The sequence below is a fragment of the Mytilus californianus genome, unplaced genomic scaffold, assembly GCF_021869535.1.
Source record: "Mytilus californianus isolate M0D057914Y unplaced genomic scaffold, xbMytCali1.0.p SCAF_5, whole genome shotgun sequence".
NCBI lineage: Eukaryota > Metazoa > Mollusca > Bivalvia > Mytilida > Mytilidae > Mytilus > Mytilus californianus.
This window is the reverse complement of record NW_026262701.1, coordinates 22,257,401-22,277,224: the sequence shown is the minus strand read 5'-3', so window position 1 is coordinate 22,277,224 and position 19,824 is coordinate 22,257,401. Positions and strand designations below refer to the sequence as shown.

At 30.3% G+C, this 19,824-nt stretch overlaps 1 protein-coding gene across 3 annotated transcripts in view; it reads right to left on the bottom strand.

Annotated features, from left to right (window-relative positions):
• Positions 1-973: 973 nt before the first annotated feature.
• The window catches only part of LOC127700311 (C-Maf-inducing protein-like), a 104,542-nt gene continuing 85,691 nt past the window's right edge, over positions 974-19,824 (bottom strand). For 2 of the 3 annotated variants that reach the window (XM_052203724.1, XM_052203726.1), the window contains exons 9-19: positions 19,303-19,404; positions 17,398-17,487; positions 16,364-16,429; positions 15,353-15,379; positions 13,933-14,089; positions 12,919-13,032; positions 12,189-12,329; positions 8,981-9,175; positions 7,622-7,727; positions 7,099-7,169; positions 974-6,542 (exon numbers count right to left, since the gene is read on the bottom strand). In XM_052203724.1, the coding sequence (XP_052059684.1) occupies positions 6,489-6,542; positions 7,099-7,169; positions 7,622-7,727; positions 8,981-9,175; positions 12,189-12,329; positions 12,919-13,032; positions 13,933-14,089; positions 15,353-15,379; positions 16,364-16,429; positions 17,398-17,487; positions 19,303-19,404 (1,123 nt within the window). In that variant the 3' untranslated portion in view covers positions 974-6,488. The remainder of the gene's footprint in view (positions 6,543-7,098; positions 7,170-7,621; positions 7,728-8,980; positions 9,176-12,188; positions 12,330-12,918; positions 13,033-13,932; positions 14,090-15,352; positions 15,380-16,363; positions 16,430-17,397; positions 17,488-19,302; positions 19,405-19,824) is intronic. The other variant, XM_052203725.1, reaches the window with a different exon arrangement.

The following is a 19,824-nucleotide window of genomic DNA, read 5'->3' as shown; positions in this document are numbered from 1 at the left end:
TGGTTGAGGCAAACTAAAGTTAGAGAACAGAAACAAATATTTCAGCAATTTTGAGATTTGTAAAGGGGCATTACTCTAGAACGGTAAAAATGACGCCAACAAAATTCAAACATTAATCTGAGTATTGTTGTAATTAGCATTGTGCATAAGTTTCATAACATTTGGTTGAGGCAAACTTAAGTTACAGAATGTAAACGAAAAATTCAGCATTTTTCCATTTATAAAGGGGCACAACTCTAGAACGGTTAAAGTGACTCCACCAATATTCAAACTTGATCTGTGTTTTGTGGTAATAAGCATTGTGTATAAGTTCATAACATTTGGTTGAGGAAAACTAAAGATAGAGAACGGAAACGAAAAATTCAGCAATTTTCCATTTGTAAAAGGGCATAACTCTCGAAAGGTAAAAGTGATGCCACCAAAATTCAAACTCGATCTGTGTTTTGTGGTAATAAGCATTGTGGATAAGCTTCATAACATTTGGTTGAGGCAAACTAAAGTTAGAGAACGGAAACTAATTTTGGGACATACGGACGTACAGACTGACAAGGGTAAAATTTAGTGCCCCCTCCACTACAGCGGGGGCATAAAAATTCAAGTATCTAAGACTAAAATATCAATCAGTACACATCCAATATCCAATGGATTTAGTGTAAAGATGTCATATGTTGACACACAAAAGTTTTACAAGCGTACATGTACTGTATGTATATTTTGCATGACTTAGAAAACAATATTCATACCTTTTACTCCCAAGGCCATTGTTGTTGCCACCTATTGAAAAGTAATATCTTTGTCTCACTACAAGCAACTTTCCTTGAAAGCAAAACAAACGCTTTCCAAATTTCATCTTCAATGAGGACAACTGAAACCCTAAAAGTTTCAGTTTCCAGTAATTTCAGGACTTGTAAAGTAACTTTTTTGCCAGTATGTTCTACATCATAAAATTAAAGAAAATAAACAAATAACAAAATTCTACAAATATCACATTTATTTCTCATTCTTTCACACAAATGCAAAAAGCTTGAAATGAAAAATATAAAATTTGTAACATCACTAACATACAAAATAAACAAGAATTTTTCTACCAATATAGCTGTAAATAACAAACTAAAATGTTTTGAACTAGATATTTGCTAATATACACTTAATTTGTTTTTTTTTTCTGACTTACTTAGTAGCAAAAAAAGTTTGTTGTGTTTCATGAGACTGTTGGTTATCTTTAGAAACATATTGTTTGGTCCATCACTAGAATTAAATTAAAACTCTACCGTAATTAAAACATTTAAATCAAAACAAAGCTAAGTGCCTAGAGAAGTTAAACCAATTGATACAAAATTATTACCAGTTTTACATAATGATAGAATTTTAATGAGGAAGCCCATATACCCCTTGTCGCTATATCAATATATAATATGGAAATCCACTTCCCCAAATAATAGTTCACCATTTCTGATATCAAAATAAAAAAATATCTCAAATTCTGATAAGAGTAAACTTTCATTCAAATTTGTAGAAAATCTGACAAGAAACGATGGCACTATTCAGTCAACAACAAAGATATTATACCTGTGGACAAAGATTTTACATTTCTTACCTTATCTCATCTAAGATCATTTATATATGAATGTTAAATATTGCATTGATTGCATGCTCACGATTGCAAAGTGTCTTTTTAATGTCGAATTATGAGAAAATATTTTATTGCACAAACATAAAGAGTAAAATTCTAACAAAACTTTTAAAGTCTTGATAGCTATTAGAACATTTAATAAAAAGTCTTATAACAGAAAATAAATATATCATCACATACCACCAGAATGTTCCAATATGTTTCTAACTACTATAAACTTCCTCTAGTAAATAAAATCACTTTCTTCCTCTACTAATTTCCAACTTTTTTTTAGAGGCCTCATTTCATAAGTAATTCAATATAACAATAATAGAATAAACTGCACAAGAAAATTACGTAGTAAGGATCATAATGAAGACTGTTGTGGGATATAAACAGAAATAGTAATAATGCTGATGAGAATAAAATAAATATATAAATAAACAGAATATTTACAAACCTAGGATATTTTAGCACTTTTATATCACACCTAAAAAAACCAATAAAGTTCTTATCCTGGACTAAAAATAAACAAGACATGTCCTCATTCTGGACTCAGAAAAAAACAAGACAATATGTAAAACTATGAACAAGGTTTTTTGTAAAAAGTGGACAAGTTTTGGGATCTTAAATATGCACTACAATTTTTAACTTTTTTCTTTGAAACAGCAATGTTGATTTAATGCATATTTTTAGAATAAAATATCCGAAATGTTAATGACATCATAGATACACCACAAATGATATTTTCATCGCCAAAGTGGTCAGACAATATCAGCCTATTTCTTCATCATAAAAAACATAAAATTGTAAGGATTGAATAATTTTACTATTTCCAGGTGACAAAAAAATAATTCTTATATTCACTGCTTTGCAACAAAATAATAACTTTTTGAAATGCTTACAGTAATGTGTTTGTATATTCGGCTTCACATATTATGATTTTGAGCATACTGGTACTTGAATGGGTCTTAAACAGATTCAAATGTTCTCCACAGTAAAATGTTACGTAATTTATCTAAATTTAAATAATTTCACAAAATTAAAAAATGAAATATATAAAAAAACTGAAATTCAAAGAGATAACGAAAAAACCTTTTTCACACAGTTTTTCTATCAAGTTTCATTTTCATCAGAAACATTACAGTATCAAAACATCAAGTTTAAGGAAATGAAACTAGAATGATTACATGCATTGAGAAGGCAATATACAAATGAAACACAAATAAACATTATAAACAATTATTCATCAATTACTGCAAGTAGTTATAAACATTTCAGAGTAATATTAGTTTGACAAATAAAAAAACATATCTATGCCACATAATACATAGAACAGAGAGCTTTGAAACATTTTTTTTCAAACAATTTGTTTACATCAAAATTCAACAGCTTCAAATTGAATTATCTTAATAATACTTATAATTCCTTTGACAATTTGGAAATAAAGGGTTACCAATGGCACAGCATGCAGAATGATACAACCCCATCATGAAGACCCCCAACAGTGAAACTACTGTCTGTCCCTTTGGCCAATTACAGTTAAGAAACCACAACAGTTCCACAGTGTGTTTGGTGCATTCCATCTAAATCCCTCATCAAGGGGATTCATAGAGACACAATCCCTTTTAAACTGGATTAAAACTATATAAAACATGTTGACTGAAAATTTGAAAGTTCATATTAGTTGGCTACTGAAAGCTTTCATGAAGAGAACCAACCTCCCAGGTTTAATAATCAAATTCTGTCAAAACTTGAGGGAAAATTTCTACACCTTGTATAATAGCTTCCCTTTTCCATGTAAACCTCAGAAACTGTTAGAGCTGTAACCACAAATAAATTATAGTTAAGGTTTTCCATTAGTGAGAGAGTAAAAAATAAAATCATTTAATTATTTCTTAAGAACCATTTTTGGACTATCAGTCAACCAGATCAAAAGTATTTACATGACAAATCATGAAAAACAGCAGTACCATACTATTAATTCAAATTAAGGCTCATATAATGAAATCAGTGTACATTTAACAATATGAATGTGCCCTTTAAAAAAACAAATCTATTTAAGAGGTAGGCAGATATATATATCAAATTTAAAAAAAAACTGTTTATGGTCATAAAACTTACTGGGCCTAAAACATCTGAAATGTTATTGTCAATTTTAACAACAAACCTAACAATATAAAATTAATACTTCCTGTAGCAAAAACTTAACATGTAAAAATATTCTATGGGATCGTATCAAAATTATTCCAAAAGAATAAACAAACATGGTTCTTGTTGTTTAAAAATAATCCTCTAAAATAAGATTAATTACGCAAACACTGGTGAATACCTACCATTTGAAATAATAAGCAGATAAAACAGTTTAATGCTACAAACTACATGTTAAATGTATTGGTTGACTTTTTTCTAAGACTATTTTAAAAGCATAAGCTGGACTGTACAATAAAATAACTACTGTTTTATTTAGCTACTCCTGCAATACGGATTAATTCATTTTAATTAAAAGTTTGCAAATTGACATTTGACATATATTTAGTTTATAAGGTATGAAAATCTGAATGCTTCAGATATTTATATAAATAATGAAACTTAACAGCAAAGAAAGCAGTAATACTTCTATAGGAAAATATGTGTATTCATTGTTTAGACACAAAAATACATGTATCTACTTTGGTTTAGGACCAAAAAATATAAATAGGCCTCATTTAGCTCTTATTTTTTCAACAAATAAATTAACAATTTAACTTTATAATCTTTATCATTTTAAGCTGTGAATAACTTTTGATAATAAATTGGCTTCTAAAATTAAAAAAATAACATCAATCTTGTTCAACATACAAACAAACAAAAACAACAACAAAACACTAAAATTGGTCTCTCTATATATAAAATATTTTCTGAACAACAAATAGAAAATGAAAAAATCTAAAGAAATATGATCTACAAATTAAAGCCATAAATGAGTCTGAACAGAAAGAGATTATAGCTTACCATGAATAATTGATAAATAAAATATACCAATAATTCTAAAAATAACATTGCAACTTCAATAGTTCCATAGCAAGAAATCCATGATGGATGCCATTATAAATTTTTCAATTTTGTTGTTTACAAACTTAAAAAAGAATACTCTTTATTCATATCTGTAGAAAAAAGACTCATTCCAAATTTTATTTTCTTATATCTATGTAAACCCTAAAATTGCATTTAAGTTTCCTTGACCTTGACCTTGACCTGTGACCTTGAAAATGAATAGGGTTCAGCATTCCTAACAAAAAGACATAAGATGATGTTTAATGAAGATTGGACCTATTGTGTCTGTAAGATTAAATCTCTTAAACCATATTTTGAACTTGATATTTGACCCAGACATTACAATAACACAAGGTTTAAGCTCTTCATCAGGCAACTATTTAAAATGTTTTGATTAAGGTTGCATGTAAGAACATAAGTGTCATATAGGAAACATTATTTTAACGCCAACGTTCTTATGCCCTCTTGATAACAAAAAAGGATGCAATGCAAGAGTAGATAGCGCAACATCTCAAAGCTCTAATCTCCTATGCTGAAGTAATCTGTATCATTGTGACCTTTAAATAAATTAGTTCAAGAGCTCTGCCTGGTAGGTCTATGTTCTATTTAGATTAGACTCAAGAACATAGTTCATGAAATAGACTACAAATTATGCCTTCAATTCTTCAAACTTTGTAATTCATTCATATTTTTTTGAAAGATACTCCATATCTATGACTTGTTTCTTAAAAAAAAACATTTGCTTCTTTACAGTATTACAATGTTTAACTGAAAATTATTCATCATATTTAAACCTGCGTTTTGGTCTTATAAGATAAATAAAATACAATGACTCACAAATTGGTGCAAGGTATATTAATACTTTCAATAGTAACTTTAAATGCTTCCTATGTGTAGACAAAATAGAGGGTTTATAATCAAAATAACATGTGGCAGGAAATATATCTGGAATAATAACATGGTTCTGAAATGAACTTGTGTGTATTTGGAAAGAATCAAAATCTATATACTGTTACAGAATACACAAAGAAAAACATAAAATCTAAGGCATCTTGGCAGTATACATTCATATCCACATGCACACACTTCTACAAAGCTTAGAGTCTGGTATCAAAATGATGTGATAGGGTAACAGACAAAGATACACAACTTATGGCTCAAGAACATTGTGGGTTGACATAATGATAAGGGACAGAAATGATTCAAGTCTGATCAAAAATAGATCAAAAACAATAAAATCTTCAGTTAGATGGAAAAGAATATACCAACAATAAAATGTTGATTACAATTCTACAAATTTACATGACAATGATCCATTGTCCTCATAACAAAATAAATGGCAGAAATATTTGAAGGACTAGTTGCCATGGTTATGTCAATGGTAAAATGGTTCCATGAATCCTGTGTTGTAGTTGAATTAAAGCTCAATCCTTTGACCCTCCGACATTACAAATCCAAATGAAATGGTGATCTGAACATACAAATACACAACACGAATTACTAGGTTTTTTCCCATGAATTACATATAACAGTTTAACTAGTAATATGTAGGTTCTGCTCATTAGTTTTTAAGCATAAACATTTCACTTTCAACTGTGTTCCAATATTTTTTCTTGTCAACGGAACGTTATATTTTTCCACAGATAAGAATCATTAATATGTTAACTCAAACAACTTTAAAGTCATAAAGCTTCCATGAATTTCTCCATAAATAAGTTCTCAAGATAGTCTATTCATTTGAAAGCTTTGTAAGTTGAAGATAATGTCTCCAATAAATGTGTTTTAATTCCTTGGGAACAATGACACTACATATAAACAAAACAAGACATCTCTGCTCCATCTACCAGGCATCAGTATAACGTACGTCACACTCCTGTAATGCTGGTAGTTTCTCCTGTAACAGAAAAAACAGCAAACTTCTTGGTGGGCAAACTTTGTAAGGTGTGTTCAGTTTGAGAGGACAAAAATTTAAGACTTAACAAAAGCTCAACATTTCTGATATCTCAAACCAACAAATTTATATTAAAGTCAAGATTTTTAATACAGTGGTTACTTGTAATACAGTCCTTCTTTTCTATGCCACAATTACAGATGGTCATCAATTTCCTTAGAACTCTCTTCTGAAAATTTAAGCTTCTATTTCAAAATTTCTCACCAAATATGCAGCAAAGTATGCAGTCACAGAGTGAATACACTTTAAGAGTAAACAAAAGTTCTTTTTTATGCAAGATTACCCAGTAAAGGACGTACAGATTTAATTATAACACATGAAAATTATCAATTTCTTCTATTAACTGACAGTCTGCAATTAATCTTATGTTTATCAGTGGCTTGTAACTTTTATTCTGAGTGAGGAGACATTATATAAAACATGAACACATTGATTGATTGTTGGTTGTTTAATGTCCATGTTCATGCATGTTCAGGACAAAACATGAATACAAACATACCTTTAATCCTTCAAATGTAAGTGCTGACAGACTTGTACTGTTTAAATTCAACTTCCTTAGGTTTTTGAGAGCTGAAAAGCAAAAAAATATTTTCAAATAATGTCATGAATGTAAAGCACCATACTTTGTGTTTGTATAACTTGAACTAACTTTATAGCTAGTTCCATTCTAATGTTTAAAAGAAGTAAACAAATTATTAGCATAATAACATAAGTAATTTTACTCTGTATATATAAATTTGAATCCCTAATACAATATATAAATGCAACTTAAATATAAGTAGTCTAGATACAATTTTATCATTTGATCAACAGTTACATAAAGCTTAAAAGCATTCACTAAATTATTTAAACTCTGATCTAACATAAAACTGACATAAGCAAGTTATTCTAAAACCATAATTGAAAGTTATCATAATTATTTAAATCCTAACATTCATGATAGAAAATGGCATAAACACATTAAAATTGAATTTTCAGAGAGTGGAGATAAGTTGTGTAAAAGTTGTACACTCAAAACTTACACGACAAGCAGACAAGCCCTTTATCGGTTACTGGTGTTTCACATAAGTTTAGGACCTGTAGTTTCTGCAGATACTCTGATATCAACTGTAGTCCATTATCTCCAAACTGAAATGTTATTATTTTATCACATTATTCTTATTCATTTCACAAAATCTCACTACTGTAAAAGGAAGACAGTAAAAGAATGTAACCATTAAAACATTTTTATATGTACAGGTTTATTTTTACATTTTTTATATATAGGCTTAGTTTAAATACATTGAATATTTTATTCATATCTGTTGTATAATCTGCTTCACCTTATATTGAAATATTTAACTATAGCACTATGAAATAAATAGTATTATTATAAGAGAGGACACTACACATACACCATTTTATCTCATAAAGAGATGTAGAAAAGGGTATCATTTTTAACTTCCCTTAATTCTATTCCTTCAAACAACTCTTCTGCCATTTACTTTTTACTTCAAAATCAGTTTTTGGACTTGGTTTACAGCCGATTTCAATGAGTGTGTAGGCAAAGGTAATATCTTTGGTTAGCTTGCTTGATAGCTGAACCGTGAAGTCATTGTTAGGTAAGGTATACAACCCTCCGTTCGAAGTAGCCTAGTCCAATAGACAGATAAATTGGTTATCTGTCGGACTAGTCTACTCTTAAAGGAGGGTAGTTTACCTAACCTAACAATGACTTCACGGTTCAGCTAGCAAGCAAGCTAACCAAAGATATTACCTTTGCCTACACACTCATTGAAATCGGCTGTACTGAAAGATCTACCTAGTTATCTGTTGAGCCACTAACCTGTGTTGACCATACATTCAGGAATCAGTTATTATGGTAGTATGAAGAGATCATCTACACTTGTGACATGAGTGAAAGCCAAAATCCTACCTTTTAAGTTTCCAATTGATCCAAAATTTTACAGTTTTAATGTTTTAATTTGCATTTATTTATTTCTTTCAACATACTTAATTACAAACAAGAATGTGTCCATAGTACACGAATGCCCAACTCCCACTATTACTTTCTATGTTCAGTAGACCGTGAAATTGGGGTCAAAACTCTAATTTGGCATTAAAATTAGAAAGATCATATGATAGGGAACATGTGTACCGTACTAAGTTTCAAGTTGATTGGACTTCAACTTCATCAAAAACTACCTTGACCAAAAACTTTAACCTGAAGCAGGACGGACGGACGGACGGATGAACGAAAAACGGACGGATGTACAGACCGAAAAACATAATGCCCCTAGGTGGGGCTAAAAATTCAGAACCAGGGAATTTTTCTGTCAGCCTATTTCAACCCTGAACTAACTGTGAAATGTATTCCACTTTTTCTACACTGTTCTACTAACCTGTGTTGACCATAAATTCAGGTAGCGTAAAGATGGCAGTTTGATGAGATCATCAGCACAGGCACTAGTTACATGGGTGAAAGCCAAACTCAAACATTCCAGGTTTCCAAATGATCCAGAACTCAACATTTTGGCAAGGTCTGCGTCTGTTGATTTAGAGGGCAGTGTCAACTTTTTTGGTCCACCTTTCTGTTGCTTAAAAAAAATATAGATACAAGTAAAGAAATTAATTATTTGGTTAGAAGAAAACAATGAGTAAAAGGTGTGGACACCAAAATGATAAGTAAGACAGTTTTCCAATTTCATTATACATAAGATTGAAATAAAGTAAAATTGTGCAAAATGAGAGAAAAAAAACACCATTTGCAATTTTACTATGTTGCAGTCAATCTATTCAGAAGATTATAGGTAAAATGCTTTGCCTGTTGAATATAATAAAATTAAGTTATGACATTGGTTTAATATTCATTGCTGATGCTGTTAAAATCCAATCACAAATTTTCAGAGTGTGTTTCAAAATATTATCCCAACTATTTCATATTCCTAAATGGCAAATTATTTTATCCTATCTCAATTGAAAATAGTAATTCACCCAACCTAATTAGAAACAGGAATGTCGTGACTGTCATGAAGTAAAATAAGTATACCTTCCAATAATACATTTTAACCAAAACAATTCCTATATTTTGCCTTACATACATGTAGCTACCCACTAGATTTTCATTTTTATCAATGACCTTTTCAGGTAAAGGTTGTGAAACTGTTGACACTTTTCACTTCCTACATAGGATATATAAATGTTATCTTATATGCTTCTGAAATTATATACATATTCCCACAACTTTCCTATAGGAAATAATGAAGTCTGGATTTCCAGTAACTTGATATTTTGATGAAATAACATAAATGTACTTGATGAGTAATTTTCTTTTTGTAAAACATTTTAAAATGAAGTCTAATTATAAAAATATTTCAGGATTCATGATAAAACATCAAAAGGTAAGTCTATTTTTATAACAGATCATCTGTATTCTGTCAGAAGATGGTAATTATGTTTTTGTTATTGATTTCTGACAGTCATGATGTTATAAATCAGATATACTGGAATACCGTATCAAACCAATATTTACAAATACTATATTTAATGAGAATTTTATTCTATTTCTGTTTTTCATAAAAAGTCTTTTATGGAGGCATAAATAATATAATCATTGTCTGAATTAATATCGTGACTTGTTTGAAATAATATGGGTATTTGACAAAAAAACATTGGTTTTGATATGATTAATCAATTAAATAATGAAAATTATGTTTATTCCTTTTACTTGCTTTTTCCATTGTAAATCCTTTGATTTATAGATTGTATTCATAGGGAAAGTTTCCACATTAAAAATCAAATATTTTAGAAGCTACAAGCAATGCCTGAAGAGTTGACATCTATGTAGATAATGTAACCTCCAAAAACTAAATGTTAGTGAAAATAGTACTGTTGTACAGGTTTTGCTCATTGTTGAAGGATGTAATCTTGCTGACATTTTTTTCTATTAGTTTCTATCTACACAAAATTGGGTAAAAATCATCATTCAAGGGCAGTCACTCCTATGAACCTTGTTTGATTGGTGGGTTCATGATCTAGTGGTTAAGATCTATGGCTGCAGTGATGAAGGTCCAATGTTTGATTCTGACTTAGGGCGCTGGAAAATTCAATACATCAGAAGGGTGATTTTCATCCTCCCACACAAATCCCTGGTACCCAGACCAGGGCTTAAACTAGGATGGGTACTTTGGGGGCCCCAGACTTTGACCAGCTGGAGATCAATCTGCTGATATCTTTATGGTTTGTCTCTTCACGTCAAGCATCCAGGTGGTTTTCTCATCAGAGTACTTCGTCTTCCTCCAACATAATAACAGACTTCTCAGTGTCCTAGCACACCCTTTGTGTTGGGGTAGGGATTGTCCTTGTAAATATTGTTGTAAATATGTTAGTGACACATCTCAATTAATCCCTATAGGGAGTGTACACAGGTTCCACTGTACCCTTACAGCTCTCGAGGGGCGCTCCGAATAATGGAGGAATCTATCGGTACATATATACATAACTACATGTTGATCATTTTTGCTTTTAAAGTTTCTTTCTATCTTTAATAGTTTTAAAGATAATAAGCAAAAATTAGTAAAATTGCCCTTTAAGAGCAATAACTTCTTTAAAAAGGTGACTGGTGTTTTTGGCCATGTCAACTTATTTGAAAATCTGGTCTTGCTGGTCATTAATGCTGTTTAAAGTGTTTTTCTATCATAGGTTTCAAGATAACAGGCAAAGAAAAATGAATATTTGACCTTTTTGAGGTAGGGGTGAGCAACTAAGACATCCAATACTTCACCCTTTTCATATCTTTTAAATAACAAAAAATACATACTCTATCATATATTTTTTGACAAAAAATATACCTATTGCTATGATGCATACACTATTTCATGGAGAGATGAATAGTTTTGACAAAATTCTGATGTATTCATGACTGTAATTTTAATCGCATCTGTGAAAATTTGTGATTAGTTTCAGATACTTATGATTCAATCAGCAACCTTCATGACCTTGTCATATATTTCATCTTAAATTTTCAACCCTATCACATACCATGCAACCCATTTAAGCCCCTCATCCCTACCATACATTATATAGTAAGTGGCCCCCTTTTCAGTTACTGTGAGTACTCTTAAGATTGGTATGTCTTTTGTCAGTTGCTTTTGACAATTGTATTGATCTGAAGATTCAAGCCCTTTTGAAATGATTTTTAAAGTTCTTTCTAATGTTGTGCTGTTACACCACTGTCCCAGGGTGGGGAAGGGTTGACTGCTAACAAACATATTTAATATCAACCAATCAGTTTGTCTGTCCAAAACCAGGAGCATGTACTACAGTGGTTGTCATTGGTTACTATCTGCCTTAATTGTTAGACTTTTAACGTTTCTACCTTTCAAAAAAAGGCCATTAGTTTTCCGTTTTTGCATTGTTTCTAATCTAATTATTCAGGTGCCTATTATAGCTTACTATGCAGTATTGGGTTTGCTCATTGTTGAAGGCCATACAGTGTCTTTAGTTGTCTTTGTCCTTAGTCCTTGAAGGAAAGTTGTCTCACTTAAATAGCAATTATAACAATTTCTTTATTTCTATATACAAAATAAGTGATATTGAATGACAACTAACCAGTTCCCTGAGAGCTATCTGTCTGTCACAAAGCTGAGCATACAGTCTCTTTCCTGTACTGGTACTCTGTAGAGTTGTTACTATCTGCATCTTCATATCATTGTTCTCTACTACATCCATTTCTAACATTGCACATAAAACCTGAAACAGTGTATCAGAATTATATAACTTAAACTATAAAATGACACATTTTAACTCTAAAAATTAAATATATAGTTTTTCTACCTCTGCATTGAGTTTGATAAATATTTCTCCACTCCAGAAAGTTAAACTTGAAATATTTGAAACATAAGGCTGGTTGAGTTTTTTTATGCAAAATTTAACTGTTAAGAGTGGATAAATATCGTATTGCACAAGATTCGGTGGTGGAATCCATTAAACCAATGATTTTTAGATGATATGCAGACAAATCCTTTTTTCAATGATCTAAAAAAACATGTGTTCTTTGTGACATCATCAGACATTGTGGCCTTTTTTTCGTGATGTAATAAAATAGGAAATTCAGAGGTAAGCAAAAAAAATTTAAGTCATAATTGAATTTTTAATGAGTGAAGAACTGAGATCAAACGAATCACACATTGATTATAAAAAAATTTCAATCAGTCAGGAAAAGTATAAATTGGGTGAGATTAAGAGAAATATATATAAATATATGTTAGCAACTAAATAAATGGTCTCCATACATTAAAGGACTAAACATAAATTATATTTTCCAAAAGAAAAAACCTACCTCCATAGCAGCTTCATTTTCCCGTAAAGCCAGCAACATTACTGGTCCTAACATTTTGTTTAATCCTTGTAGGAACTTCTTTCTTCTTCCACAACAATGTATCAGTGTTTTCAGCTGAAACATTAAAGATCATAGTGCAAAATTTTTACAATATCATGTATTCTTTCTCTTTCTTTCCAAGTTTTGATTTTGTTTCTTTTTGTTTGGAGTCTGAAGCAATGTTTTTTTTTGGGGGGGAAATAAAAAAATATTGCATGGTTTTCTCCAATTTGTCTTCACACAATATCATTAAAAAATCTCTTTCTCATCAATCATAATATCTTATTCTAAACAAAAGTCAAATCATTTCTCTTGTTCCATCTTTCTTTACCTAGCACAACATCCTCAATTTCTCCAGCATCAATACAGCTAAGTATTAAAAAGAGGAATACATCATATTATTCATTCCCTCTTTCTCTCTATACCTATCATAACTTATCCCCAGTTTGCCATCATTAAGAAATATAATGCCAAGTATACAAATATTCAATCCTTCCTCAACTCTACCAATCTATCTCTTCACCATCCTTAACTCCACATTCATAATTTTACACAATTTTCTTTCTTCATCCATGTTTATAAAGATAGAACCAGTCCTTTTATCCACTTCTCCTTTTCTGTTAATCTACTTTCGTATTTATAGCCTATGCAGCCAGGTATATAAAGGTGGAATTTACCTACTAAATTTCTCTGGTTTCTTTCGTTATCATAGGATATACAACCTGGGTCTATCTCTCTCCATCACCTACTAAAACCTTTCACAGTTTCTATCATTATCATAGCTTATACTAACAGGCTTATGAAGTAACCAGTCCACATCTTGACCGTCTCTCAGCTATAACCTACCATAACTCCCCAGAGTTCTCCTTCATCATCACAGCCAATACTACTGGGTATATAAATGTGGAACCCGCCCTCTTTTCCCTCACGAATTTCCAGAATTCTCTCCATCTCTCTCTCTCAAGTATAACCTACCATAACTCCCCAGAGTTCTCCTTCATCATCACAGCCAATACTACCGGGTATATAAAGGTGGAACCACCCCTCTTTTCCCTCACGTATTCCAAGAATCGTCGAGTGTACATCACAGTGTGTGTCGGAGGCTATATTATGCATCACATCTTTCATTTTTCTGAAATAATATTTATTCAAATTGTTAAATCTTATCAAAATAAATAAACAATTAACAAGTTATTGAAGTTGCTTACAAACTTACTGAAGAAATCCTAGAAATGAAGTAAATCTGTCCTATACTCACATGACCTATCAATATACCACATACATTTCTACACTCGTGTAATATAGAGCTTGCCGTATTGTATAAACCCTTGTCTTTTTTATTTTTATTTCTAAAATTATATGTTGAACTCTAGATATTTTTTGTTTATTTTTTTGGCAGGTTTTCTGCTTTAACTACTAATACACTATCTATCTCAGTTAATTCATATTCTCCTCACAAAATTTATTTTTTTATAAAAAATAATGTTACCCAAAAGTATTTTATGTGTTAATACCACAAACATTTTCTTGCCCTGTTTTTTAAAACTTAATTCTATAGAAATCTGTAATATTTTAGCATGTGTTAGTTTTACTTTGCTTCAAATCATGACAGCCAATAACCTTTCTTCAATAAACCTTTTTCCTATTTTTCTGACATTTCAGGTTATCACAGACATAAAATTCTGATAACACAAGTGAAAATGTCTGTCACAAAGCAAAAACAATTTTTTATTTGACATTAATAGGTCAAATATCTCAGAATCTCAAATAGCTATAAGGTTAATGCTTTTTCACTAGTTACAAACTTAAACCTATAAAGATGAGAACTAAACAGTTGTTTAAATGAAAATATATCCCTTGAGCTTTTTCTACGTTTCTAAGAAAAATACTTTTAGTCTCTCATGGGAATACATTAGAATTGAATCAGTCTTTTCTGAGGTATAAAAAAACCACACTAATGAATTATATTAAGTAAGGGTTTGTATGTATAAAAAAAACACAAATGTACAAATAATTTCTTATCCATAATTTACCTGTGATTTAATTAGACCTCGTTTGTTAACTGTAACATTTTTGTCTGACTAATATGACACATTTATAACACTTCTGTTTCTATATTAAATTTAAACATACTAGTATTTTATGACCACAATGTAATATTTCATCTTTTCAATTGATTCCCTAGATCAATGTTGGTTTATCGTATCCTATCCATTTTCTATCCTATAATTCTCCCATGACTCTAAGCAATCAATAACTTTCAGTTTAAATTTTACATTGTGTCAATCATTAAATACAGCCAGTGTGAAGAATAAGAAGTGTTTTAATTTAAGATTTGCATAGTTTTGAGACTATCCCACTTGATTAATCAGATTTTATCTTATATAATACTTACGATGTGAAGGTTTCATCCACAATAGCACTGAAAATTAAAAATTAAAACAAATTTTACATTTAATACATAAAAAAATTACAACTCAACTGTTTACTCAGTGGAAATTATAAAACTGTCCACTCAATAGGAATATTACAAATATGTTTTTAAGTGTGTCCAGTACCCACAGCCAACTGTTTTAGGTGCTGTTCTGACAAAAATACCAAAAAAATTTAAAGCTGTGACTGGTAGTCAACTTAAAATTACAGCATGCTTTGAGTCATAAATACCAATAATATATTATTAAACCAATTATGACCAAGAAATATTTTTATCACATTTACTGGGTTTGATACTAACTTAGAAGATATGACCTTGGACAAATATGATGACAATAATGACAACAATGGTGTGAAGTTCTACCAAGAAACAAGCAGAAAGTACAAATTACAGTTTGAACACCATTTCAGTACAAAGTACAAAGATCTACCATGATTAATGACATATACATTTTGTACATAAGTGATCTTCACCAATTGTGTAAAATATTACTTTTATCAAGCCAGCAATACTGAGGTATACCTGTTCAGTCTCAACACATTTATCAGCCGGAACTTTGACCTTACAGACAGAATAAAGAATCATGCCCAAGAACAGTTTTAATAATCATGGATATAACCAGCAGGTACAAAGATATTACTTTTTAAAAGACAACTTCAATGAGCACAAAAAGCAAAGTCCATATTTTTGGTATAGGAACCCCAAAAGATCACTCAAATCAAATATTCAAATAGCAGGTGCACAGCTTCACTTCCTGTAGCAGAATTTGTTCAAGTTGTTTGAAATCGGTCATGCAGCTTTGAAGGAGTTGCGAATTAACAAAATGTGACAAGGACGGCACAGCAGATGACATGACTACTGTGGCAAAAGATGACAAAAGTTAACCCTTGTTTCACCAAAACTGTACGGTATCGGGCAACACAAAAATAAACAAAAATTAATGATTTATCTAATATTCAATAATAAGCATACTCATTTGGAAATGGAATGGGTTGAAGTAAACTCCCAAGTATGTGTCTCCAGTCTTCAAATGTTGACCTGGGAAAAAAAATCAAAGATTCACTAATTTGTCAAGTATATAGGGTTACATTATTTGTTCAATTATAATTTACCAACCTTTTCATTAAAATTTTTAAATAAACCTTTAAAATCTATTCTACTTGTACTAGTACTTTAGATATATATAAAAAAAAAAATCTGTTCTTTTTAAGACCTCTTTGGCTTCCAAAACTTATGGCTCTGCGACTCATTTCACAAAAAATCTTACAACAAAAAATACTTGCAAGTCATGAACATATCTGAATAACTTATGATCTATTTTAGTCATAAGATAATTTGTAAAAAGAACCCCTGGGCTTTTCCTGGCCACATGTTGATCTGTAAATAGACAGTGCTTTCAAAATAGTTAATTTGATATGTTTCGACTAGACACCAGGAAATTAAAATTATGATACAAAGACAATTTTTACTTAAAATGAAGTCATCATAGATAACATGTGTTTTTAATGCTTACAAAATAAACTACAAAAATAGAGAACGTTAAAAACATTCATCTATATATCTTGATAGATTCCCACATCAATATCATATATTTTAGGAATCACTTGTAATAGAAAGTGTCATGTCCCCCCTTCATTGTTAGACAAGATTTCCCTAGAAGAATATATGTACAAAGCACAGGTACAAAGGTATATAGAAGATAAGTTTTAACAAGTGCTACAACAAATGATAACTAGATTTGACAGATGTTGGAAGATTTCTTTATACACTTCTGTAGTCTTTGAAAGCTGTGGTCTGTACTTTGTTCTTTTGAAACAGTAATGCAATCTTTTTATTTTAATAAAGCAACAACAATAATCATATATTCTATATTATTCCTAATCAACTTGTTTTCATTTCATTATTTTCAAGTCACACTTAGAAATCTATTTCATGCATATTCAAACATTATCAAACAAAAATAAAAAGAATTTAAAAAATCTCTCAAAATAAGTGTAATATCTTACATTGTTGTCAACATTCCTACATATAGTCTAAGTCTTTTCTCCCATTCCTGCTGGTCAAATGATGGAATAAGTGTATTATTCTGCATGGCTCTGAAATACACATAAATCAAAATGTTACTTAGGCAAGAGTACTAGAGGATATTAATATTGCTGACATCTATCAAGACTTGGTAGTAGAAAAAGTTAAATATTTGTCTGATGGATATATATAGAATAATGGCATTATTGTTTTTGATACTGACTTTACCAGCAAGAAAATCTTGCAAGCCCGCTAGGGAAAGCTTATATTTAAGTTGATGAAGACTTTATAAAAATTAAAATCCCATTATCATTTTCATCAGTTATGTATGTTTCCTGGGGTAGAATATAAAATTACAAAAAAATTTTTTTTAAATTCATTTTATGCCCACAAAACATGGGGATAGTAGTTTGGTTTTGAATGAATCAAGTGGTGTGCATATCATTGGTAAACTGATGAGGATGGATATGAAAAGTGTGCATATCATTGGTAAATTGATGAGGATTGATATGAAAAGTGTGCATATCATTGGTAAATTGATGAGGATTGATATGAAAAGTGTGCATATCATTGGTAAATTGATGAGGATTGATATGAAAAGTGTGCATATCATTGGTAAATTGATGAGGATTGATATGAAAAGTGTGCATATCATTGGTAAATTGATGAGGATTGATATGAAAAGTGTGCATATCATTGGTAAATTGATGAGGATGGATATGAAAAGTGTGCATATCATTGGTAAATTGATGAGGATGGATATGAAAAGTGTGCATATCATTGGTAAATTGATGAGGATTGATATGAAAAGTGTGCATATCATTGGTAAATTGGTGAGGATGGATATGAAAAGTGTGCATATCATTGGTAAATTGATGAGGATTGATATGAAAAGTGTGCATATCATTGGTAAATTGATGAGGATTGATATGAAAAGTGTGCATATCATTGGTAAATTGGTGAGGATGGATATGAAAAGTGTGCATATCATTGGTAAATTGGTGAGGATGGATATGAAAAGCATAAAGTTGCTGCATTATTATATGTTGTCAATGCCAAACATTTTTTTAGTATCACATCCTGTCCGTGATCTAAGAAAATATAAGGCAGTAGGATCATACAGACAATGTAAAAATTACAGATAATCAGGTATATCTGTCGAGTTTAATTGTCAGTTAATATCTAGGTATTTTTTATACCATGGAAGGTTTAACGTTTTTCATTTTGCACAGTTGGTTGTGAATTTGGCGATTTTAGCCTATCTTCTAATATTGCTAAAACTACAATCATGGTAAATAAACAAAAAGACTATAAATGGAACATTAGATTAACTATAAATGGAACATTAGATTAACTTGTCATAATATTCAGATTACAATACTAACAAATAAATAAATTTGGTGTATTTACTGTCTTCTGGTTGGATAAAAGTATTACCTTTATTTTCAATTTTGTCAATTTTTGTGTGTACGTTGTTGTTGTTAATATAAATAATATAAAAAGCTCTTTGAGCCTTATTTTTGATAGAAATTTATTTATAATGAATGGCTATTATTTATTTTGAATTTATTGAACCATAAAATTAATTTTTGACTCTTCACATTTTACATAATCCGCGAAAGCCATTCATTAAATAACACTTGCATTTTTTTTCAATCTTTGAAACGGAATTCATAGTTATAAATAAATTTTAATTCAAAATTGTTATATTTAGATATAAGAAGATGTGGAAGATATTTGCACATTAATTTTTCTTTAATTTCATCTTGTAGATAATGTGCTTATAGGCTTCAATTACTATGCTTTTTAAACATAGATATTTAACACAAAGAGTATTATATATAAGGACTTCTGATATAATGTATAGAATTGTGTGAAATACATACAATTTCTTGTCCTCAAATGAACTGTAAACAGCTGCCAGGCATACAGCAACCAGATTAGGTAACACTCTTGGATGTGGACAAACTAATGCTGGACCATGCATGCTGTAAATCATGAAAATATGTTCTTAATGGTCACACTAGTCATGAAAACATTTACACTTAATAAATACCTTAAGTTAGTATAGCAGCCTGGGTCCAATCTTTATTACCAGTCACAAAGACAGAATAGAATTGATTCAGGGCAGGTCAGTTCTTTTTCATGTGTGAATACGCAAATAATATAAACAATCACTAAACTGACAGGAATGTGATATACAGATAAAATCAATAAGGTTTATGGGTTCATTTTAAATAAGATAACTTTTATTATGACTGACATGAATAATAATAAATCAATTTAAAACAAATTTCTGAATTCATTGATATATCTAAAATGATTCCCACCATATCTCAGAAAATAACTCAATACTTAATAGATTGTCTTAACATCTTATAAATGCAAGCTTGTTTTTATGTTCCTAA